Source organism: Monodelphis domestica, chromosome 1 (assembly GCF_027887165.1).
Source record: "Monodelphis domestica isolate mMonDom1 chromosome 1, mMonDom1.pri, whole genome shotgun sequence".
NCBI classification, from domain to species: domain Eukaryota; kingdom Metazoa; phylum Chordata; class Mammalia; order Didelphimorphia; family Didelphidae; genus Monodelphis; species Monodelphis domestica.
In genome coordinates this window covers 309,403,109-309,429,038 of record NC_077227.1, presented here as the reverse complement: position 1 = coordinate 309,429,038, position 25,930 = coordinate 309,403,109, and the positions used below count along the sequence as shown (strand labels likewise).

At 36.3% G+C, this 25,930-nt stretch overlaps 1 protein-coding gene across 1 annotated transcript; it reads right to left on the bottom strand.

The window, feature by feature from the left end:
• Window positions 1-578: 578 nt before the first annotated feature.
• PPP2CA (protein phosphatase 2 catalytic subunit alpha) lies at window positions 579-25,721 on the bottom strand. The gene is made up of 7 exons (XM_001371017.5): window positions 25,218-25,721; window positions 7,346-7,555; window positions 6,083-6,256; window positions 5,432-5,521; window positions 4,783-4,944; window positions 2,507-2,625; window positions 579-1,335 (listed from the first exon to the last, which is right to left on the bottom strand). Exons 1-7 carry the CDS (start codon window positions 25,317-25,319, stop codon window positions 1,263-1,265), a joined length of 930 nt encoding a protein of 309 aa, XP_001371054.2. The 5' UTR covers window positions 25,320-25,721; the 3' UTR covers window positions 579-1,262.
• Window positions 25,722-25,930: the final 209 nt, after the last annotated feature.

The window sequence follows — 25,930 nt, the reverse complement described above, 5'->3', positions numbered from 1 at the left end:
ACATCATAACCTTGGTGACATTTAATTTAAAATTAATTTGACTGGGAGGGCAGGGGTGGGGAGAGATACATATAAAAACCATTGTCTAAAGACTTATCCCTATTTTGTCTTATTTGCCTTTAATGGCCAAATTCTGATCCAAGCCAGACTCAAAGACCCAAAATCCATTTTTAAAAGTTGATTTTGTCTGGGACCATGCTAAAATATAGATAACAAAGTTATTTGCTACAAGTAATTGACAATGTGACTTTTTAAAGTGACAATATTTGAAAACATGGTATTACTTCAAAGAAAAAAAATCTTGAAATATCAGGATTTTATTTTTATACACTATCAACTCCCCCCCCTAAATTAATTAGGTAAATGTGGTAAAAGATGAGGGAGGTACCTGTGAGTTTCTATTTTCTCTGCAGGAAACAGTCCTGAAGTGAAAGTTAAGAACTAGCAATAAGTTTCCATAGAGATTCTATAGTGGCCTTGATTTGTTTTTCTTTACCTGGAATCTACAATTTATAAATTGATTCTTTATTTGAATAAAACAGCACCAGTCTGCCCTTTGCTACAATCAAATTTTGACATTTTTCAGTACTTAGTTCACAAGTTTATTATGAAAAACACTGCAGCGCTCTTGTGCAGTAACATCTTACAGAAAAAAAAAAAAACAGTTCAGTTCAAAACAACTCACCAGTATCTGACAATAACAAAGAACAATGTAGGGCTGAGGCTGGGAAGGGAAATAAACTGAGTGCAGACAAATCATACAATTAAATTAAACAGTATTCCCTGAAAATAAACAAAACAATTTCAAAACTCACAAATAGAAGGGAGGCCTTGGTACTTATTTTTGAAAACGTTCATTAAGCTCCAATGATTGTTTGCTGCTATCCTTATCTACAGTCATGCTGAGTAAAGCTATAGCTAAATGGAAAGTTAAATTGTATTCACGAGGTGTTAATGTTTACATCTTAATATTTGCAGTCTCTCAGAGAAAGCAAAAGTAACTACAAATAGCCTATGCCAGAAACTGGTTTCTTGACCAACAATGTTGCTTCAGCATGCAATGAACTGGTTCATTCTAAAGTGGTCACGGCTGTTGATGACAAGAGGCTTTGTATTTTTATATGGCACATTTTTTGGTCCGTATGAAAACAAGTTTTTTGAATGTTAACTATTTTCTGACACTTTGAAGTTACTGTTGCTCTTCCCATTTCCTTTAGGTCAACGTATGGTTCATGGCAATACTGTACAAGTTTAAAATCTCATTACAGGAAGTAGTCTGGGGTACGACGAGTAACATGTGGTTCACCTCTACGTGGTGCTGGGTCAAACTGCAAGCTGAAAAACAAATGATTTATATTTCAAGATCTCAAAATAATGGTGACAGAAACATTCTTTTTCTTTTTTTAAACCCTTACCTTCTGTCTTGGAGTCAATACTGTGTTGGTTCCAAGGCAGAAATGGTAAGGGCTAGACAATGGGGGTCAAGTGACTTGCCCAGGGGTCACACAGCTAGGAAGTTTCTGAGGTCAAATTTGAACCTAGGACCTCCTGTCTCTAGGTCTGGCTCTCAATCCACTGAGCCACCCAGCTGCTTTCAGAAACATTCTTTTTCTACTTTAATCTTGAAGTTCACATTTCTGAATTTCAGCCTTCCTTGGCATATAACTAATTGTCACTATGATGTTAAAATCAGGCTTAAAAGCCCTAAAGCTGGGTTTCACTATGCCCTGAGGGCCAAATTCACTAAAATATGAAAATGATGCTTATCCTCAGCTATAATTTGTCTACCACTACCCAATGATACTGTCCCCCTTCCCCCAACCTACAATCTCTTGTGAGTTAAGAATTTAACTTTCTGGTAACACTACAAACAAAACATGGACGCAGAAGAAAGATTAGTCTCAATTATATACTTGAGCGACACTTGTTCAATTTATTTAGTGCACCAATTCTATTTCATGGACATTTTTTATCTTTGCAGAGGATAATGGCTCTCTACAAAGCAAGTGCACAGATTATTATCATTAGGGTACAGAGGGTCCTTTATGGGATCACAGAGTTCACATCACTTTTAAAAACAGAACTGTAATTTTCTTTAATAGAAATTTCCAAACCCACAACTATTCACCATAGCTTAAAAAAAAAAAAGCACTATAACTGGAAAGAATATTCAACAGAATTAGATTCAGGCGTCTTGATTTTGATTCCTAATTTAGACTATTACTATAATGTGGCATGGCCATGAGAAAAGCAACCATTCTCAACCTCATCTTGTCTCATCTGTAAAATAAGGATAATTCTTATACTGCCCATTTCCTAAGAAGGAAGCATTTTATAAAATCTAGACTGAGGAGTTCAAATAATTGCAACAGTTATAGCATTTTGGCTCATTCTAAACCTTTAGTATTAGATTTACCTTTAATAGTTCTAACTGCTACCAAACTCAGTTCTACTGTTAAAATAATGTGTTGCTTCTTAACAGACAATTTATCATGTAAATACTTACAAGGAGTACTTTAGAGTATCATCAAGTTCCATGATTGCAGCTTGGTTACCACAACGGTAACAATAATTTGGAGCACTGAATATTGTTACTACGTTCCTGTCATGGCACCAGTTATATCCCTAAATAAAGCAAAAAGAAAAAGAAATAATTTCATTACTATCTTACTTATATTACCTAAATTAAAGAACATAAAAAATTCTTGTTCTGTTACATCTCATTAAGAAAATACAACATGTATGAAGATAAATACAAAAGTACAATGATTTCAAGGAGAAGGAACACTTATAGGGGAAATCAGGAAAGGCCTCATAAAAGGAGGTAGCATTTGAATAGAACCTTCAGGAAAGCAAGGAGTTATATGAGGCAGAGCTGAAGAGGGAGAACATCCCACAAGTAAGGATAGCTGATCCACTTAAATCTCCTTCATGCACAAGTGTCTTTGTGCACACTCATCTATACACCATAGATGAAAATGCACAAAGACAATCGTCATCCTCGGTTACCGAGAGACTACGACTACTACTACAATATAGATAGAATGCCACCTATGGGGAATAGTAAATAAGGCCAAAAGAACTGTACTATAGTATATGAAGGAGAATAACATTTAGATGGACTGGAAATATAGGCAAGAAGATGACTACAAAGGTCTTTAAATGGTAAGCAAAGGCTTTTATTTTATTCTATCAGCAATAGGGAATACTAATAGCGTAAGGGAGTGACACAGTCAGTTTTAGAACTGTGAGAAAAATGAATTTGACAGCTAAATGGAATAAATGAAAAGCAATGAGATTATTTCAAAACTGTTCAAGCCAGAGGTAAAAGCTACTTAAATTAGGGTGGTTGTGATGTGAGTAGAGAGAAAGGGATGGGAAAAAAAGGAAAGAGATATATAGAGTGAAGACAAAATTGACAGGATTTGACATCTAGAGATGGAAAGTGAGGAAGAATAGTCAGGAATTACTCCTTTGATATGGCCCTGGACAACATGACCAAAAAGATAAGGGACTTGACTTTTTTTTCAGCCTTCAAGATCTCACAAACCTCTCCAAAATAGTAATTACATGCAAGGGATAAAGCAATTTATAACCATCACCATTGTTTAGAACATCAAAAACCCTAACAGGGTAAAGATCCAATGAAGTATTAATAGCAAAGAAAGGTAATCCTTAAACCCTAATGCATGCTCTCAGTATCCCCTTTTTCCTTCCCCCACTCCTGCCACCACTTTCTGGCAGAAAAAGGAAATCAATGTTTGATGAGGCAAAAGACCCTGTAAATTTCCAAGAAAATGCAGAACCATAGCAAAATGATCCTGAAGGGTTGAAAAGAGAATTGTGAAAGCAGAATTTATGGTCTGAACAGCAAAATTAATTGGCAGACTAGAAAAAACTTGAATCTAAGAATGGCAATGCCCTCAACAGAAATAAGGAAAAAAGGGAGGCAGTTGGGTTTAGACAGAAAGATTAGGAGTTCTGTTGTATCCATGCTGATTTTGAGATATCTACAAGACAACTAAAGTAGAAATATCTATAAGGTAGTTTGAGATATAGCACAAGAACTCAAAAGGGAGGGGGAGGGGAACTGCATATAAAATTTGGCAGTCAGCTATATAGAAATGTTAGTGAAACCAGAGCTGAGTAGATAGAGAAGTTAGACCAGAACAGAGCACTATGTCACAAGAGACCAAATTAGGGAATTCCAAAAACTTTAGAGAAACATAAATAAATGGTAGCTCTACTGCAAGACATAGGACTTTAGATATTGTATAAAGGTTTATTTTAGTGTGGAACTAATGAAAACAACAACTTAACTTACATCAGAAGATAGACATGTTACAGGGACATGATATTTAAGTAATAAATGCCCCAATATTTAATATGTTGTTTATATAAAAGTAAATCCACATTATACCCAAATGGCATTACAAAGCATGGTGTAGTCTCTGGTCATTTTTCAACTGGGCTCTTATCCTAGAGCTTTCCAGATACTCCAGAATAAACTAGAGAACACAAAATTCAACTTCTCTACAAAAGGAGAAGTGACCAACAGTCTCTCTTTTTCAATGTCTGACTTTCTATATCAAGAATAAGCCCAAAGTGGAACAGATTTCTTCTACTGGAAGTCTTCAAGAAAAATATGGATGATCACTTGTCAAAAATATTGTAAATGAGCAAATGACCTTACCTCTGGGCCTTAATCCTACATCTCTAAAATAGGGGGAATATAATTTTAGAGTTCTTCTAGCTCTAAATCTGACCAATTCTATGACTTACCTCCATTACCAGCTGGTGAGCTCTGGACACCAATGTGAGGCCATTGGCATGATTAAATGTCTCTGAAATATCTTGCCCAAATGTATATCCAGCACCTCGAGGAGAAATACCCCAACCACCACGGTCATCTGGATCTGACCACAGCAAGTCGCACATTGGACCCTAACAACACACAATAAAATGACACAGTCTTTATAAAAACAACACACTATAAGTCATTTCAACTTCTACATAGCAGAAGTAGTACATGCTACATATGGAGACAATATCTTTTTTAAGATTCACTTTCTTAAGTTTTGATTTTCAAATTCTCTCATTTCCTTATGGAAGAGACAATTCTAAAGAGATTATGTACTGCAATCTACTTTTCCAGGGACAGAGATAAATGAACATATACTGGTGTATCAACTTATATTTTTCCTAACTAAACCCTTTAGTAATCAATATATTTTATGATGATGTATTTCAGTTAGTGGTCAGAGAACACTGTTAAAAGTAACTGATCTATTATTTATCATTATTTTATTTTATTTTTAAATATAAGCAAGAACCTTTAGGTTTCAGAAATTAAACTAACCTTCTAAAAAGAGAGAGAGAGAGAGGAAATGATAGAGCAGTTTATTAATAAATAGCAAATAAAAACAAATACCTCATGAGGAACTTCTTGTAGGCGGTCAAGTGCTCTGATATGATCCAGTGTATCTATGGATGGTGAAAGACCACCATGTAGACAGAAAATCTGTAAGAATTATTTACATGTCAAGATTACTCAAAAGAAGCTTTAGGCATTTTTATTACATTTGCTACTAGAACATTCCATAAATGCTCAGCCCTAAACCTATTTAAACCTCATACATGTATACTATCCACCAGTCTAATATCAAGGCTGGTCTTCACAGAAGTCAGAGTCCTTTATCCTTTTCTCTGTGCCTTTGCTGCTCATGTTGTTTCTCAAAATGAGAAAGCTTCCCTCCCGCATAATCCATGCTAACTACTCAATTCAAATTAGCTTATATAAGTAGCCATGGAATCCTTCTCTGATTAACTTCACTCCACAGCAATCATATTCTAGCTTTTTATTCCCTTGGAATTTTCATGTAGTTTGCTTTACATGAACTTAAGACTGAAATCCAGTGTCTATTATCTTTTTTCCCATCGTGCCTAGAGCAAAAGGAAAAAAAAATCTGTTCCTTGCTACTGTGAATCTTGAAATTTCTCTAAAAGCCACACTACTCACTTATTTAGAAAGTACTAAATACTGATATTACACTAATACAGAAAGAATGACATTAAAACATACCTGACCATCCACCAAGGCAGTTAGAGGAAGATAATCAAAAAGATCTGTAAAATATTTCCAAACATTTGCGTTTCCGTATTTCCTTAAACACTCATCATAGAAACCATATACTTGTGTGATTTGTCTACTCTCATGATTCCCTCGAAGAATAGTGATGCGTTCACGGTAACGAACCTGATCAAAAAAACAGAAAGGAGAATTAATTAACCTCTTTAAAGGAAGCCAACTACAAGTTAAGGAACATCAAAAGAAGCTGTTCAAATTTACTTAGGAAAATATTCAACTACTCCCACTTTCTGTCCTTATATCCGAATCTACAAAATCTAAAATATTCTTGAAAGCTTTCTAGTAGACTCATGCATTCTATTCATAGATTAACCTGTTGCTAGGCAAACAACAAAAGTGCCGCTTTCAACTCAAAAATCACACAAATCCTTAGGGAAAAAGAACAACTGGATACCAAATTACTGTTTTCTGTTGTTCACAAGTAATTCTGGGCCTTAAACTGTAAGCTGATTTATGTTTTCCTTTGTATTGCAATTTGTGTAGTGAGTGTCATATGGTTTTAAGGCTGGAAAACGTCACTGAAGAGTGATTCAGAATAAAACTAAAAAGATGATTCCATGAAAAAGATTTTAGAAATCTTCTTATGGAACAGATGATGATATTTCTTTTTAAATCATATAGAATTTCATTTCCTGGGAACTAGTTTTATAATCTCAAAGAGAAAATGAATCACCATGATATACACTTAAAGTTTCCAAAAGTCCATCTTTTGTCCAATAGCAATTCACTCCTTTTGCAACACTGAGGAAAAACAGTTCATGGCTGCTATATCAGAGATCTCCTTTAACAATATTGAGCCTGAAGGTTCTCATTTGAATATGGTCATTAAGTTCTAATAATGCTTTGTAATTAGAGCCTTCCTTCAAAGGGAGCTAGAGATAATATTAAATTTTTTAAAAAGTCATTTCAGTTTACCAGTACACAAAACCCTAGGATACTTGTGCTAATACTATGTGCTAACTAATACAACTTTACAACACTAGCTCCTGGATACAGATTTCTTTGGAAAATCACTTTTATTTTTTTCTCTTCTATCATCTCTAACATCTTGTGTCTTAAATGAGCTTTAACTTAAATTTCTTAATTTAAGAATTAAGAAATTTCAATTACTATTTTCAGTAAAACAAAAAACCACAATGAAATATGAAAAAACATTCATCTAAGTTCATATGGGCAAAGAAAAATTGTAAAAGTTACCTTAAGAGCTACAAGCAGTGTTACTGTTTCAACTGAATAATATCCTCTGTCAACATAATCGCCCATAAACAAGTAATTCGTGTCTGGTGATTTGCCACCAATTCTAAAAAGTTCCATGAGATCATGAAATTGCCCATGAACATCTCCACAGACAGTGACTGGACATCGCACCTCTTGTACATTGGACTCCTTTGTAAGGATTTCTTTAGCCTATGGGTAAAGAAGAAAAAAAATTAAGTATATTGGTATGTTCAGCTACACAAGACAGTAATAGTCAATTTACTAGCCACTTGGAATTTCTCTTAAATAGACTGGATGACAGGTTATATAAAGTGATATACTTAAATTAAAAGGGCTTTAATTTAAATTATGAATTTATTCAAGTGCTGATGCTATAGAAAAAAAGAAAAGGAAGACAGATGGTTTCTCTGCCTGCCTGCCACACCAATGACTTCCAGAAATGTCAAGGTATCTACATCCCTGTCAGATATAGGAACATCTCAGTGATATTCAACCAAGTGCTTATTAGCCACTAGTGACAAAAAATTAGTGAAATGAGTTTTTTTTATTAGAAATTCATGTTGAAGGTCATTTTAAAAAATTAAGCAGCAAATCTAAAAGATTAAGTATTGTTAAAAAAAAGAAAAAAGTATTGAATCATTTTTCTTCTTCCTAGGGAAAAAGTATTTCTAACTCTTTTAAGTTAAATAGCTGGGGTCAAGAGTAGAACCTCTTAGGAATATAAACAGGAATTGTCAATTCTTTCCACTTATTACCTTTAGTTGCAATTATAAGATTCTTTATTTCTCTCAAAAGGAAAAAAAACTGGACTGTAAATAACAATACTACAGACAGATTCAAATGTTCTAAAGCTCCTCATGAATTCTTCAGCATTCTTCTTAAAGGGCAATCCCATTTATCCCCTTGTGTTACTGCCAGAGTTGAAGGTCACTGAGCAACCACTATGACTAAATTTGTTTGGTATGGGTATTCAACCTAGCAAATTTTCAGTACCCATTTATGTTAACAGTAATAGCAGCAATACATCATAGGCTACATCTATTCCCATGAAGTTAGTAAGAACTTAGCTAATGACAGGGGTAAAGGGCACTTTTAAAGGGACAATGATTCAGGTAAAGAAAGATGAAGTATACCTTAGAAAATTTGTTATAATTATGCTGCTGTCTATCCCCACAATTTAAATAAAGCGAAGTTTCAATATATGCCTCTGGATTCAAGTGATTTTCTATCTCTAACAGAAAAGGCATGTTTGCTTATTACTTGGATTAAAAGCTTCCCAATTTTAGCTATAGGCTTAACTTCCAAATGAGCCAAAACAGTTTAAGTTCATGAGATACACTGGTAGAGGAAAGTATACTACATACTTGGGGTTAAAATTCTGGCTTTGCCTGGTGACTATGTCACTTTAGCTCTATTGGTTTGTTTTGTCATCCCTAAAACGGGCATACTTTGACTAAATGATCTAAATACCTATGACTCTTAAGTGTTTTAAGCTTACTTTCTAGAACTAAATCAATTAACAAATATCTATTTATCACCTACCATGTGCCAGGTCCCTTGGGCTAGGAATACAAAAAAGTAAAGTCCATGAAAATATATATTGAAATACACATAAAGACAAGCAGGATGGTAGAAAAGAATCAGGAAAGGCTTTACTCAGAGCAATTTTGAAGAAAAACAAGGAATTCTAACAGGTGGGATACTGAGGTAATACATTCCAGGTACAGAGGGCAACTGGTACAAAGATGGAAATGAGTTGCCATATATTAGGAGAATAGCAAGAAGGGCAGAAAAGTCATAAAACTGAAATAGGCAGTCTTTACTTAGAAAGGAAACATGAGAAACTTCTAGACCAATAAGACCATTGCTGCTCTTCAGCCATTTTCATTCATGACCTGACTCTTTGTGACCTTTTTTTTTCCTTCAAAGATATTGGAATCATTTGCTATTTCCTTTGCCAGCTCATTTTACAAATGAAGAAACTGAAGAAAACAGGATTAAGTAACTTGCTCAGGGTCACACAGCTAGAGGTCAGATTTAAACTCTGGAAGATAAATCTTCCTGATTCCAGGCCCAGCACTTCATCCACTGTGCTACTTAGTTGCCCTAAAACCAATGAGGTAGGTAGACCAAAGAGGCATTTGGTATATGTTTCATGTCATTATTTTGGACAAGCTTAGATTTAGAATTATTGTCACCGCTTTCTGTTTAAGTATCTATGTGTGCCTTATAAAACAAATGAGATGATTACTGACTTTTAATGTTGCCTTGATGCTTTTCTTAGAGGTAAGTTCTTGCTGGAAGCTCACACTCTGGTTGCCACACCTGTTCGTTCAGCTGGGGGAAGCTATTTATTTATAGCAATCTTTCTCCCTTTTCCTTAGAAGAGACTTGCTTGCTTCACTGCCACAGACTGGTAATTAACAGCTTCCTGGCCAAAGGGCCAATGCAAGCAGATATTGCACATAGCTGGCAAAAATGGAGTTTCTAGCTAAATACAATTAGGAGACATTTCTCACTTCTTTGAAAGTATTTGTACCAAAGTCTTCTTCTTTTTTTTTTTTTTAAAGCTCAATATCTATGATTAAAGTATTCTGGCTAATAGTTATAATTATTTCTTTCCCATGAATTGAATTATTCTTAACAATTATAGAGAAGAAATCTGACATTTTTAATAATGCAAGAGCCTTAAGTGCTACCAAAGTGCAAATCAGGCAGCCAGGAGACACAGGAGCCATACCTTTGGACCTGGAACTCAGAAATGAGGGTTTAAAACTAGACTTGGACACTTGTGACCCTGGATAAAACCACTTCACCAGACCCAGTTTCTACATATGTAAAATGAGATAATAATAGTATCTATATCCTGTAGTTGTTGTAGAATAAAATGAAACAATTATAAAGCATTGAAAATTATTATTACTACTTGAGCAAAATTTAAAATACTATATAACTCAGGGGATTTGGATTTCAATACAGATATGCAGATAGGAGAATTCTGCCTGAATAAAAGCATTATCAGATGCTAGACATAATTTGACATACCTTAGATTTTGGGAGAACAGATTTCAGAGTTTAGGAAAACAAAAGGAAGGATCTCATGGAAGTCAGACCAATGGGGCAACTCTTAAGAATAAAATTCTAAAGAGAATTTCAATGAGAAAAAAAAAGTGTAACTAATGGAGCAGTTCTTAACCTGGACTCCAGAGACAGATTTAGGGGATCTGTGAACATGGGGGTGAGATCTCATTTTTACTAACCTTAAAAAATAAAAATTTCAGTATTCCCTTCAGTTATTTTAAAAACATCATTCTGAGAAGAGATCTCTGTAGGCCTTACCAGACTGTCAATGGGAGCTCACATATACAAAGTTAAATAATACTAAAGAGAAGGAAGAATTATTACCTTAATTTTGCTTGTTTTCTTGCCCCTCCCCAATAAGGATGATTTTGACAATGTTAAAAGCAGAGTAAATCAGTTAACAAAGTACTAGAAAACAAGTTAAATATATAAGGTGCCATATTTTAGACAGCAACAGGCTCAGAAGAACTAGATCTCAGGACTGCTACACATATGCAGTTTTTGAATGGTCTTTGGGAGAATGGGAAACATGGCACTGGTCTGGAAAATAATTTTTTTAGAATAATAGAGTCATCAAACTAAAACAGTGACTTTAATTTTAATCTGAACTTTCAAATCCTGAAAAAAAGTATATAGTTAAAAAAATTACTATAAAAGGATAGTTTATAAACATTTTAAAGAGGAAGCAATGATCACAAAAATCTAGAATGGTTTTGATAATAAACTGATGTTTTAATTTCCTTTTTTTTTCAGGGTCACTAGAAGGTCAGGGAAAGCTAAAGATACTTAAATTTCTGCAAAGCATTTTGACAAGGCCCTCAGGATAATTCCTTGGGTAAGATCCCGGGGAGAAATGAGCTAAATGCCAGTTGCATTAGATGTTTTATGAACAAGCTGAATGACTGGATCCAAAAAGAGTAAGTATTAATGGGTCAGTGTCAATTTAGAGAAACCTCTTTGGTAGTGTGTCAGGCAGGTTCCCTGGGCCTTGTTTTGTTCAACTTTTTTTTAATCAGAGGCTTGGACAAAGGGACAGTTGGCACATTTATCAAATTTCTAAATGACAAAGCAGAAAAAACAAATGTAGTGGAAGACAGACTTAGGATACAAGAAGTCCATTTCTGGGTTCCATTGTTAATGGGTCAAATGCAGCAAGATGAAATTTAGAGTCCTATATTTGTTCTCCCCACCCCTCACCAAATCAACTTCTACATGAATGAGGAAATTCGGCTGTACAAAAGCTTAAATTTTTGTTGAAAAGATTGGGGGAGAGGGAGTGTTAATGAACTGCAAATTCATCATGAAACAATAATACAATTTGGCCTTGGCCAGAATACATTTTGAGTTCTGTGTTCGGTTTTGGACACATTTAGGAAGAACAAGCTGGAGATCATCCAGAAGATAGTAGGCAGAATAGCAAAGTGTCTCAAGACCACAGCAAATGAAAATCTAGTTATTTGATTGAAGAAACTGGAGCTGTTTAGTCTGGTGAAGACAAGGCTTGGTAAGAAAGGATATGATGCTTTTAAGTATTTTAAGGATTATGATATACATAGGACCACAAGATTCAGAGCTGAAAGGGAATTTTAGAGGTCATCTGGTTAAACTCCCTTGTCTTTCTGAAGAAAAAACTGAGGTCCAGAAATATGAAATGATTTGCCCACACAAGTACTTGATCTACTCGGCAGGCAAGACTAAAAGCAATCTATACAATTTGAAGAAAGGAAGATTTGGGTTTGATATAAAGAAAAACTTCTATTTTACAACAATCAAGAGTAATCCAAAAGGGAAACAAACTGCCTTGAGAAGCTGTGGTGTTCCCTCACAAGAGATAAAAGTAACCACTGAATGAGCACTTTTTTAGGGATGTTGTAGATAGAAGTCAGCCATGATGGAACTTGATGATCTTTGAAGTTTCTTTTAATTTAGAGATGATGTAACTTAATTTATTGTTGTTCAGTCATTTCTCACTCATGTCCCAACTCATTGTGACTCCATTTGGGGTTTTCCTGGCAAAGACACTTTTCTCAGTTCATTTTACAGATGAGGAAAACAAGGCAGAGTTAAGTGACTTGCCAAAGGTCATACAGCAATTGGATCTGGGGTCAGATTTTAACTCGGGGAGATGGGACTTCCTGACTCCAAGCCAGGCACTCTATCCAAATGTGCCACCTTGCGGCCTTATGTAACTCAATTAATCAAGAGAAAGGTGTTTTTCTGAATGGATCAAATGAGAGGCTATTTTTTTCCCCAAGAGTTAATATTACAAACCTTATCAGGTCATTCAATTCTATAGTAAGGCAGAAAAATGGTCAATTCAATTGACTCCACCTGATTCATGCCTTTGCCAATATTGGCATAAAGTGTGAAAAGTGTTCACTCTGCAGAATATCTATCAGGAATGATTTTTTTTAGTACATGGCTGTGAGTATTCTTTAGCACACATGTATTACAAAATAATACTTTTGCTTTAGGTTAATTTCTCCAGTTTAAAACATTTAAAATTAATCATTTGGGGGCCGCTGGGTAGTTCAGTGGATTGAGAGCCAGGCCTAGAGACAGGAGGTCCTAGGCTCAAATCTGGCCTCAGACACTTCCCAGCTGTGTGACCCTGGACAAGTCACTTAATCCTGTTTGCCTAGCCCTCACCACTCTTCTGCCTTAGAACCAATAAATAGTATTAATTCCAAGATGGAAGGTAAGGGTCTAAAAGAAATTTAAATTAAATTAAATTAATCTTTCTTTGAAGATATTTGCCACCAATTTTTAAAAAATTTACCTAACAAGAGAATACTTAAATTATTACCTGATGATTTGCTATTTAAAATGTGAAGAGAGTGAGGAAATGCTAAAGAGAAAAGGAAAACAAGTGAGATTTTAGACAGTGACCTACAGTTTTAACATCTTTTAAAAACGATGATTTGCTTGTATCAGTTCTTCACAAAAAGAGATTATTTTAAATAGTCAGTAGTTTTTAAAACATGTAAATCTTAGTGCCACAATAAATCAAAATGGGGGAAGGGGAAGCAGGCCACAGGGGGTGTTAAACTTTAAATGGATGATAGCTGCCAGCATTTTAAAAGGCAAGACAGAAACAGAGGTCTTGAATAATTTGCTTTTGCCAATGTTAACTAACTTTGGAATTTTAACAAGCACTTTAAGGAACTTGGCTTAAATCAGCAATGAACTATCAGAATCTATTCAATATATCTTAATGATGCTTTTTTCTCATGAGAGAAAATACCTCAATCTTTCCCTAAAGGAATACACATGGTAAGTCAACCACTGAAGACAGCACTAGAGGAGACTATGCTGAGGAAAATGTGTTAAAGTTCATGAGTTAATCTGTGCTTAACTACAGAGGCACAACCAAACTATTTTTATACTGCAATGCTAACATTAAGTTTACTACTCTTCAAAATCATTATAGGTATAAAGTAATCAGTCTGGTATGCTTTCAAGTAAGAAAGAATAGCCAACACTGTATAAATAAAACTGAAAACAAACAAAAAGTATGACCTCAACTCTGTTCCTTCCACACAACAGTATATTAAGTCACAAATCACCTTATTTAATAAATCAGTGCTCTTAGTGGCAAGCTCACTTCAACATTTACATACTCTTCAATTTTTTTTTCCAGATGCTTTAAAGGCCTAATTCTTATAACTATACTAATTCTCTTTCTCAATGATTCGTCAAAAAGCATTTGTTAAGCTCCTACTATGTGCCCATCTGTGTCACTGTGCTAAGTTCTGGGGATACAAAAAGAGGCAAAAGACTGTCCCTACCTTAAGCTAATGGGGAGACAACAAGCAAATAGATAGGTATATGTAAGTTATGTATAGGTTAAAGAGGAAACCATTACAAGAGGAAAGGGACTAAAATTGAGAAGAGGAAAAGCTTCCTACAGAAGATAGGATTTAGTTAGAACTTAAAAAGAAACCAGGGAAGTCAGTAGGTAGAGATAAGGAAGAGACTTCCAGTCACAGGGGATAGCCAGAAAAAATGCCTGGAGTCTAAAGATGGAGAAATTGGAGTATCTTGTTCGTGGAATTTACAGTAAGAAGGTCAGTGTCATGGGGAGTAAGGTGTCAGGAAGACTGGAAAGATAGGGAGGAGGGAGCTAAATTACGAAGGGTTCTGAATGCCAAACAGAAGATTTTGTATGTGGCCCTAGAAATGAAAGAAAGTCACTGGGGTTTATAGTTGAACTTGCACTTTGGAATTGAATGCGGGTTGGATTGCAGTGAGGAAGGAGCAACTTGAGGCAGGCAGACCCACCACCAGCAGGCTACTGCAAAGAACCTGGTGTAATGTGATGAGGGCCTGCAGCAGAGTAGTGACCATATCAGAGAAAAGGGAATAGATTTCAGAGATGTCACAAAAGTGAAAATGATATACCTTGGCAGACCGGATATGGGAGGGTAAGAGAATTGATGAGTCAAGACTGACTCCTAGGTTGTGAGTCTTAGCATCAGGGAGGGAGGTGGTTCCCCTGAAAGTTAAAAGGAAGTTTGGAAAAGGGAGAATTTAAGGGGAAAGATAACGAGTTGTTCTGGATATATTGAGTTTAATGCAGTTGGGAGTTGTGAGATTGGAAGTCAGCAAAGAACTTAGAGGAGGGGTAGATTTAGGAATCATCAGCAAAGAGAAGATTATTAAATCCATGGGAGCTAATGAGATCATTAAATGAAGTTGAGGAGACATGGCCAAGGACAGACAACTTTCCAACTCAAAAAATATTTTAACATTTTTAGAATTGGTTGAATGATAGGATCCAAAGAAAAGTCAAGTCATTAATGGATAAATCAGAAAGATAAGTCAAAGCCGAGTGATATTTAATAGTAAAAAAAATCAAAAACAAAATTCTAAGGGGCAGTGTATTGAGAGCCAGGCCTAGAGATGGGTAATTCTAGGTTCAAATCTGGCCTCAGACACTTCCTGGCTGTGAGACCCTGGGCAAGTCACTTAAATCCCTTTGCCTAGCCCATACCACTCTTCTGCCTTGGAACCAATGCACTATAGTACTGATTGCAAGATTGAAGGCAAAGGTCTAAAAAAAAAATTCTATAACTAGGTTTTTTAAACCTTTGTAAATACAAAATGGGGGTGGTTACAGCTAGGTAACAATTTATGTTAAAGAGATCAAGAGGTTTTGGTGGACTAAAAAGTCAAATGTATCAACATCTCAACATGGATGTAAAAAAATTAATATGATCTTGGGCTGCGTTAAGATGCTTAGGTAGCATAGCAACCAAAACACAAGAGGTAATGGTCTCAATCTACTCCACCTTAATCAAAGTATACCTACAATACTATATTCACCTGTGGGCATATTTCAGAAAAGATATTGAAAAAATGGAGAAGACTATTAGGATGATGAAGACCAAATCTTGGAAGAGTAAGATCTTGAACACCCAGAAAAGAAGAGGACAAAACCTACAGGGAATGGGGTGGGGGTGGAGGCGACTGGACACAGACCTAGATCAATTTTTGCCACACATCCAGGAGTAAAAAGTGGAAATTAGAGACAGGCAAATATCAACTTCAGCTCAACACAAGGAAAAGCTTCCTAACAATTCATTGAATTGTTTCCAGTCATGTCTGACTATTCAGGACCTCATTTAGGATTTTCTTGATAAAGATACTGGAGTGGTTTGTCATTTCCTTCACCAACTCATCTTACATATGAGGAAACTGAGGCAAATAGGATTAAGTGATTTACCCAGGATTGTACTGCTAGTAAGTGTCTGAGGCCAGATTTGAATCTTCCAGAGTCCAAGCCGGGAACTCTATTACACTGTACCACCTAGCTGCCCCTCCTAATACTTAAGAGCTCTCTCAAAGTGGAACAGGTCACCTTAGGAAAAAAAGGTTGTGGGTTTGTTTCCTCATTCCCTATTCCCTTCCACTAGAGGTTTTCAAAGAAAGGTTACATAACCACTTATTTGAAATGTTATAGAAGAGATTCTTTGTTCAGGTATGGGTTGGAGTAGATGTCCTCTGAGGTCTATTCTAAGATTCTATGAATATAGATATAAAATAGGATATACAGGAAAGAGAAGGTAACTAGAGGACTTCAAGTGGGTCTCTTTTACAGATCTGCCTTTTCATTAGCTTTCATTTCAATTGAAAGTAGAGGTTACTTCATATTTTCTCTTTAAATTCATTATTACCCTTCAAAAAATTGGACTAAAAGTCTCATCTAACTTTGAAATAATTCATAGTAAGATAGTATTTCAAATGTTAATCAAATTTCTTTTTTCAACCAAAGGATAAAAGTAGAATGGGGACAAATTACAAATCCTATCTTCTATTTCGTTCTATTATAGAGAAGGTACTTAAAGCAGGAGTTCACATGATTTATTTCAGTTAAAATTGGATGGTAAACCAATAACATCTTTTTGTTCATTAAACTTTTGATTTCCTTGGTAATCCCATATTTTTAATGCATAAAAAATAAATTATTGTGAGAAGGGTCCACAGGCTTCACCAGGCTGTCAAAGGGTTCCATGGCACACACACACACACACAAAAAATCCCCTCAAAACTGAGAACCTCTATAATATAGCTAATTGGTGACATTTTTGATAATACAAAATTAAAACCAAAAAATTTTAAAGGAAGTAGAGAAGTCAAACTAAACTAGGCTTACAGGAATGAAAAAAACATTAATTTTAACTCAGATTTGTTGTCCCATTGCTTTTGGAATGTTTAGTCAATAGACACAAATATTTTTAAATTGAAACAGTTAGCTTTGATATAAATATAAAAAAACATAAATTTCAATAAAATTCCTACCCCCTAGTAATTTCCCCTGAGTTTTAAATGTGCCTTTTTATAACTGTTAAATTAGCACAAAACCCAAAGACATATTAAAAGGGCAGTCTCTAATGGCACAGAACATCTGTCAATATAATAACTCAATGTAATAGCACTAGATTAAGAGTCAGGAAAATTAAGTTTTAAGCCCGGTTCCACCAGAATCAGATGGAAGACACTTTTCTCTCTAGGTATCTTTCCCTCCACCTATAAAATGGAAGGTTGAATTAGGTGATTTCTAATATCTCTCCTATTCTTCTAGAATTGTATTATAGAATTCTAGAAATTGTGTTCCATCTTAAGCACCTCATTATTTTTCCAACATAGAGATACAGATACACCAAATAAGGCAACAGAAATTGGGGTAAATGACATCACAAAGTCACTTTCAACACTACCACGGACACATCTCTCTCTTACAAGGTTCTAACCATCTTTCTGTGGCATGGACCCCTATATTGCAATCTTCTTGGAATGTTTTAAATGCATAAGACAGAATTACAAAGTAAATGAATTATTTAAATATTGCTATCAAAATGTTTTTTAAAAATCAAGTTCATTGGACCTTTATTCTTCTCATATATTGCTATACAGACTTTTCTATAAAGGGACGAGTATATAACACATCCACTTTCTTGACTACAAAGTATCTACTCCCATTCCTAAAATAATCGCCTTTCTAGAATTAATTATTAAGAATGGCACTAATTTTGGTAATATCCTTGATAACCAGGGATGCATATACAGGAGAAGCTCTTTTCCAAGTACCCTAAAAAGTGCTTTTAATACAACATTAGTTTAGGGAAAATCCAACTTAAAACCATTTCCAACCACAATAATGGATACAATAGAGATTAAATTTGATAGTTTTACAAAAACAAAAAATTTACTCCTTTTAACCAAGACTGCATAGATGTAACACAGCAAATTTGTAGGTTTTATTCACCACCAAATAGATTATGACTAAAGAATCCATCAGTCAAGATCCTCCAACTCCAAATAATAAGTTATGGTGTACAAAATAATCCTTTGATTTAAGTAGAAATTTGCCCTTGAGAAATTACCTTAGTTTTAATCTAAGGTCCAAGACTTGTTTCATTTCTGCCCAATGATGTGCCATCTTATTACAAAGTCACAGCACAGAAACAGTAAATTCACACAGTTCTCCCGCTAAAACTTTTTATATATTTTTTTTCCTTTTCAATTACTTAAAGGGAAAATGTTTGTGTATATATATATTTAAAATTTAGTCATCAATTTGCTAATTGACTCTTATATTGCTTTCTAGAGAGTTAAACCTGAAAGCAGAGCAGGGATAGTAAAACTCTCCCTAACATACCTCCAGTCTTATTTCTTGACTTCCCTAAAAGATACAATCCACTCCAACTCCTAATCTTACCCCCCCCTCTCATAGGTCTGGTCCTTTTAGTTTGACTGACTCAAAATCATACAAAGACCCCTGTCAGTAATCTTCCAATCTCTGCTCATGGATGGTACAACGGAGAAACTCCCTTTGACAGACATATGGATGGGAGGGGAGATTTGGCGTATTTTGATACCAGAATGTTTTCCATCCCTCAATCTACAAAAATAAATAAGGTAAAAATGGAGATATGGCTAATTATTATCACAACAGAAAGATCTGGATCCAGCTGACATGAAATGAAGGGGAAACAACAATTATATTTACTTGCATTGCAAAACTGTTTCCCTTTTCATCTCACTATTTTCAACCATCCTTGGGTTCTTCTCTTTCAAGGGCACAAAGAACCTAAACCAGTTATATCACTCTGTCCATGCCTATGTCAAGGGACATTTGATTCATAGTACAAACAGGTGGAACCTGGAGAAATATTCTGACAGGTGGTGCAATATTTGTGAAGATTCCAAATACTAAAATCAGTAGTGACAGTAACCTTCTTTGAAAAAAAAAAGTTTAACTATAATTTTATTACAATGTTTTAAAGTCCAGGTAGCACCCAGAACACAGTAGCACCTGTAGATTCTTGGTTCAAGTACAAACCAGTTGTTACATTACCATTTGATAGGTATCAAGCAGTTCATAAAGAATAAATCTGAAAAGTTCTTTCAATAATCTGAATGACAAGCAAATTCCCAATAGTCTCACAAAAAGGATTCCACATTTTCTTTCAAGGTTGACTCTAACAGGTCAAACATGAGCAAAGTAAGATGTGATGGAAAGTTGTTTTTTTTATGCCATTAGCTGAATAACATATCAAGATAAAGAATCTTCATTTTAAAGGGTTGTCGACAAAGCACCTCAATTAGATCTATATTGGGTGAAATAAATAAACTATCTAATTTGAAAACTGCAGTAACACTTTCTTTTCCCAAAAAAAATCTATAATACTTTACACTTTCCCACCTTTGTATGTATTCTCTTTATGGGGAGAAAAAAATCCTATCTTGTTATTCACCCATTCATATTTCTACTTGTCAAATCCTAACTTTCCTCCAAGGCACAGTTCAAAAGCTATCTCCTGAATGTCTCCCAGCTTAGCAATTCCACAGAAGTTTTATTTTTATCTCCCCGGCAGCACTTGCATATTTTATCCCCTACTAGTTTTGTCTATCCTTTCTACTAGGTTAGACCAAGTTCTTTAAGAATAGGGACCAGGTCTTCATAATTGTGTTTCAACAGATACAAAGTCAGAGGAAAAAAGAAAAAGTACTAATTGTCTAAATAACTATTAACAATAAATTTTCAGAATTGATCTTACATTTCCAAAGACCTAGTTCAAAGATTCAAAGAATAAAAGTAGAAACTGGAATAGCTCTACTAATTAGATCTTACATGCATTCCTGATCATCAGATTTCAATGAGTTGGAATAAAAGTTTTAACATTTTGGGGACCAGAATTTTCATGTATTTTATATTACTAGAAAAAAAAGTTGTTTCATGTACAAGAGGAAGCAATATACTTATTTCAAATCTATGTAAAGGTTAAAAAGGAACCACCTAAAATAGCCAAATATTCTACATATGGTACATACACCTTAAAAAATGTTTTTAAAACAATAGTACATTTAAGGAAAGAATACTTTTTAAAAACTCTAGCTATGCAAAAACTCTAACAGTCCTGAAAGCATGATTGTGTTAAAATTGTATCTAAGTTAAATTAAATTTCAGAAATCAAAGTAAAAATGTTTTCCAAACTACTATATATTTTTTTAAAAGTCCAATCACCACTTATCTTCAGCAACTCTATATCTATCAGGGAATCGGAAGCTATGTGGCAAAAAGCAATCAACTTGGAGTTAGAAGAGGTTAGGGTGGAAATTCTAGCACAGGCAATTAATAGCTTTATGATCTTGAACCAAATAAGCCTGTTTTCTCAACTGTTAATAATATCTGAAATTACTTAAGAGAATTAAGAGAAAAGTACTTTATTAACCTCAGAAAAGAATGCTAGTAAGCATTTAAGAGAATTTAATGCTCTGATTATTAGGGGATTTATTCTGTCCTAACAGAAATAACTATTTTTAATGGTTCATGGTATGCTACTTTGAGTCTCAGTATTTTGTACCAGAGACTTACTGCAAATTACTACTGTCATCTGACATTAAACATTTTAATGTACAGTAAGCATTTTGAAAAAAAAAAAAGAAAAAAACAACAACTCTTGTACCAACTTCCTTCTAATGAGCAACTCAGCTTTTTACAGTATATTTTCCCATCTAAATATGTGCCTCATTTTTAAAAAACAAAAATGTTTGGAGACTTTTCCAAAAGGGATCTAAAGAACTTGGGAAGGCCTCAAAATCAGAGCAATTATTATTAAGATTAATACTCAGACTTTTTAAGGCACTTTTATTCCAGGTACAGGATATTAATACAAAACACAACAGTCCTTTCTCCTCAGCTTACAAATATATGTGTGTGTGTGTGTGTGTGTGTGTGTGTGTGTGTGTGTGTGTACACACACACACACACACAATAAAATGGAAGTAGGGTAAGGAAAAGTCTCCAGAGGAGTTTTGAGTAAAGTTGTGATTCCAAGTCAGAGATGAGAAAGGACTGGTATTGCAGGAATGGTGGCATAGCCTGCACAAGACTGAGACTGAAGGTAAAATGTCTTGTGAAGAAAAGCAAATAGGCCAGTTTAACTTGACTACAATGTGAAGATTAATGTGTAGTATGTCAGTAAAGGTAGACTGAAGTCAGATTAGAAAGGATTTTAAAATGTCAAACATCAAAGTTTATATTTAATTTGGAAGCAAAAAGTAGCTACTGGAGATTTTAAGACAGGAGAGTGATGGAGACATCTGTACTTTAAAGAATGGCACTTTAAGCAACTCTAAAAAGAATAGCTAGGAAAGGAGAAAAAGAGTGGATTCACTAATTCAGGTAAGATGATGATGGCAAAGGAAGGGATGAAAGCAAGATCAACACAACTTGGTAAATGATTGGATATAGGAGGTGAAGAGTTAAAGATAACCCAAAGTTGAAAACCTGTATGACTAAAAGGACAGTGATGAACTCAATAAAAATAGGAAAATTAGGAAGTATGGCTGAAGGAAAAAGATGTTCCAACATGTCAAATAGGTGGAGATGCCCAACAGGCAATGGAAGATGCAAAATTGGAGCTCAGTTGGGAGATTAGGAAAATCTATATTATTGAGCCCCTCTTCAGACCTATCAAAACTATTGTCTTCAAAATAATTTTCAAAAAACTAATGTAAAAAACTTTACTAAGATGGGGGGATGACATACCACAATTGATCAAGTAGTTATCAAAATGACAAAACATAATATTTCACTGTTCACAGTTTAACATTTGTGACCTTACTGCAAAAAAAATTGTTTAAAAGATATCATCTGGCCTCAGACATTCCCTAGCTGAGTGATCCTGGGCAAGTCACTTAACCCCAACAGCCTAGCCCTTATCCCTCTTCTGCCTTGGAATCCTTACTTAGTATCAATTCTAAGACAAATGGTAAAGGTTAAAAAAAAAAAAGAGCGAGATATCAAAATATACATTAACCCAAAGCTTTCAATTAAAAAAAAAACACCTCAAACTTTCAAATTAGTCATTAAGTGAGCATTAGCTCCTGTACTAAAGAAAGAGAGCCAATCCAGGAAAAACGCTTCAACAATTTCAAAATTAGATAGCAATTTTCTTGATGGCCAAGAGCCTTACTTTTATCACCTCCACAGAACTTAGCACAGTTTTATGGTACACCAAATATTTAGTAGAAGCCAATACATCCTAATCATGTGTTCACAGAGTTAAATATGAAGTATTAAAATAAAAAATATTTTAAAAAATAAGTTCTTTGTGCTTGGAAAAGGCCAGAAGCTCATATAAAATTTTCTTAGACAAAGTAAATGAGAATTCAGCAGCAAATACTATACACAATGCAAGGCAATGTATTATTAGATTTGGGGAATATAGAGATGAAACAAGATAAGCTCTCAAAAAGGTTTATATTTTAAGGGTGGGGAAAAGCAGCATATACAGGAATATATTATATTTCAACAGTGATAATATATACAAATGTGTATATATTTATATGTTCACACAAAGAAAAGGAGAATAAGTACAAAAAGAGGTCCAGTCAGAGCATTATGACAAAAGGAGAGAGATATAAGTATAGTTGAAGGGGACTAGGGGGAGGAGTGTACATTTCAAGGCACAAGCTAGGACTTGGGGAATAAATATGGGAACAGAGCTCAGAATAATTTTATTCTAACATTTAAATAACTTTTAATCTACCAAAGTAAAAAAAAAAACCTATAAATTTTCAGGTCCTGACTTTAAAGAGTTGGAACTATACCTACTCAGTATTTTGAAATTTTATTTTTAAATGAAAAGATATTTTTTATTTTTGCACTAAATTGCAAGGACAGACCATCTCAACAAGTACAGAATCTGCATTGTAACGCCTACTTTCAATTAAAAGTTATCCTAGGGCTATAGAATTAGGGGGTCAAGAACAAGTACATATTTCCAAGACAAACTGCAATTCCAATACAAATTCAATTTCATAAACTAAGGGTTTGCTACCATATCCATTAAAGAGGTCTACTCAAGTAGCAAGGAAAACTCAAAACTATGACAGCTTATAGTACAGTCTTTTAATTTGCCAATCTTGGGAGCACAAAGAACCCTTCCAAATCTTTTAAGAAAACAGAATTGTGTAACAGATTTTCTAAAAGTTTTTGTTTAAATGTAAATTTCATATTCCACATTAATCCAAAGCTTTCCATTTAGTGAAATGACAAGTAATCCTTTATTTTTCTCCCTATGGAACTTAATAATGTATCTTTCATTCCCTACAAAGAGGATTGTATCCATCGAATAAAATCTGTGGAAAAAAGAAATCTAACCAAAACTCACACCATATAGACACAAAAGATCACATTTCCTCAATGTAAACTTTATTAATAACAATATTGCTCAACAACTTCTAGAATCAATCTTAAACAAATATAAAGTCAATTACCATCATAATTTCAGTAAGAATTGCAGGTCATTAAAGTTTATTTCCTTCAGATAATTAGTCTAAAAATACTGTTAGTCAAACAGGACCCCCATTTACCCAAAGGGGTGAAGAGATTGGAGAAAGGATGTTTAATGAAAAATACTAACATACTGAATGATTCTTACTCACAATAGCTCAATATTTAACATCGTAAGCATGTCAACGAAATAAATGCAACAAACTTTTCAAAATGGCCAGTACTTTTCACAACTGTAGTGCACTGTTAAATATAAGTAAAACATCAAGCTAAGAAAGTGGAGACCGCACAATTTTACTGAAGATGCCAATCATTCACTTTAAAGATATTTAATTAACATGGATCTCCAATTTTGTTTTTCTTTCAATCCCAAGAAATTACCAACAAAATTTTATGATACATTATTTCACTATTACCCTTCTTGTAACTATGTCAAGGATCAATCTAATTACTTTGAGATCTGAAATTCAAGACTAAGATTTCTTAAAAGCCTAGGAAAAAATAGTGAGAATTTGTTCACAGAATGCACTTTAATTCCGTTTGAGCAAGTTACATATACATTGTAACGAAATGAATTTCCTATCCAATTTTAAAAGTCTCATGACCTTTATTTCATATAGGACACGAAACCCTAACTCTATAATGTTATTTCACCTTTGGATGCTTAACCCTGGCTTTTCTCTGGACCCTCCCTCCTCACAGAACAAGATTAATCCCCCTGAAATCGTCTTTCCGCCCACACAAAACCCTATGGACCCTCCCCCTCTCTCCCCCGCGGACGGTCTTCGGTGCGTTCCCCATCCTGTCAGGCCTAGCCCCGCCACTCTCTCGAAACTCCCCCCCCCCATCTCAGCTCCAGGTTCTTCGACCACCCACCCACCCACCCCCCGCCCCGCCTCCACTCCCGCGGGCCGGGGACCCGGCCCCTCTCCGAGCCTCCCAAGACCCAGCCGAGCGGCGCCATTTTAGGCAGAGGCGGCGGCGGCCAATCCCAGCGCTGGAGCCAGGGGGCGCCGAGCCACCCCGGGAAGCCGGGACTGAGGCCCAAGCTCAAAGGAAAAAGCTTTCCCCGGGCCGAGCCACCCTCCTCTAGGGAGGGGGGGACGAAGGATCGGGTCGATCCGGAGGATTCCGCCATGTTGCCAGCCAAGGCCTCCACCGAAGGCCGATTGTCCCCCTCTTGGCCCCAGACGGCGAAGGAGGCCCGGGAGAAAGGCGCTATCGGGGTCTTCGGGTGAAGGCTCTCCACTCCCTCTTTCCCCACCCCGTCCCGCCACTAGAGCATCCCTGTGGGTTAGCCCCAGAATGCCGTCCCAGACGAGAAGGAGGATTAGGGGGACCCTCCCCCAGCCTTCGAACCTCGCACAGAACCCGGGGGACCCCGGTTCACCCGCCCGGGAGAGGGGGCGGGCACCGCTGACTCAGGCCCTGGGCCCGAGGCCCCGGCCCGCTGAGCGATCTTACCTTCTCGCAGAGACTCTTGACCTGAGACTCCGAGAGTTGCTTGCACTCGTTGAGCTGCTCGATCCACTGGTCCAGCTCCTTGGTGAAGACCTTCTCGTCCATGATGCTGCTGCCGCCGCCGCCGCCGCCGCCGCTGCCGCCGCCGCCGCCGCCTCTGGGCCCCACCGGCACCCTCTCCCCGCCGCTCCGGCCGCAAGCACGCACTCACACAACTGCCACCGCTTCTCGCGGGGCTGCTGGGCGGCGGCCGGGCTTGCTCCTAGGGACCGGCTCTTCACCTGCTAATTCTCCGAGGTGCCTGGGCGCCGGCGGCAGCGACTCCTCCTTTCCCTCTAGCTCAGGAGCTCAGCTTCTCTGTAATGGCGGCTGCCTGGCGTACTGACGTCAACTACCCGACGTGGGGAGGCGGAGGAGAGAGTAGCTAGCAGGAATTTGGAGGAGAAGGAGTGGCGCAGCCGCAGTTTCAGTCCGGAGGGTGGCGGAGGGAGAGAGATGTAGGGTGTAGGCGCATTGAGACCAAACTGGAAGGAAGAGGCACCTTAGTTTCAGGGCGGGGTCTCGGAAGGGAAGGAGTCCCTAGACGGCGCAGGCGCTGTGACCGCCGGGGCCAAAGGAAGATACACCCTAGTATTCTTAGGTGGAGCAAGGGCGCAGGCGCCGCGTGAGGCGCTTTCCCAGGAGAGGACCTGGCATCCGAGTGTCGCCGGGCATGC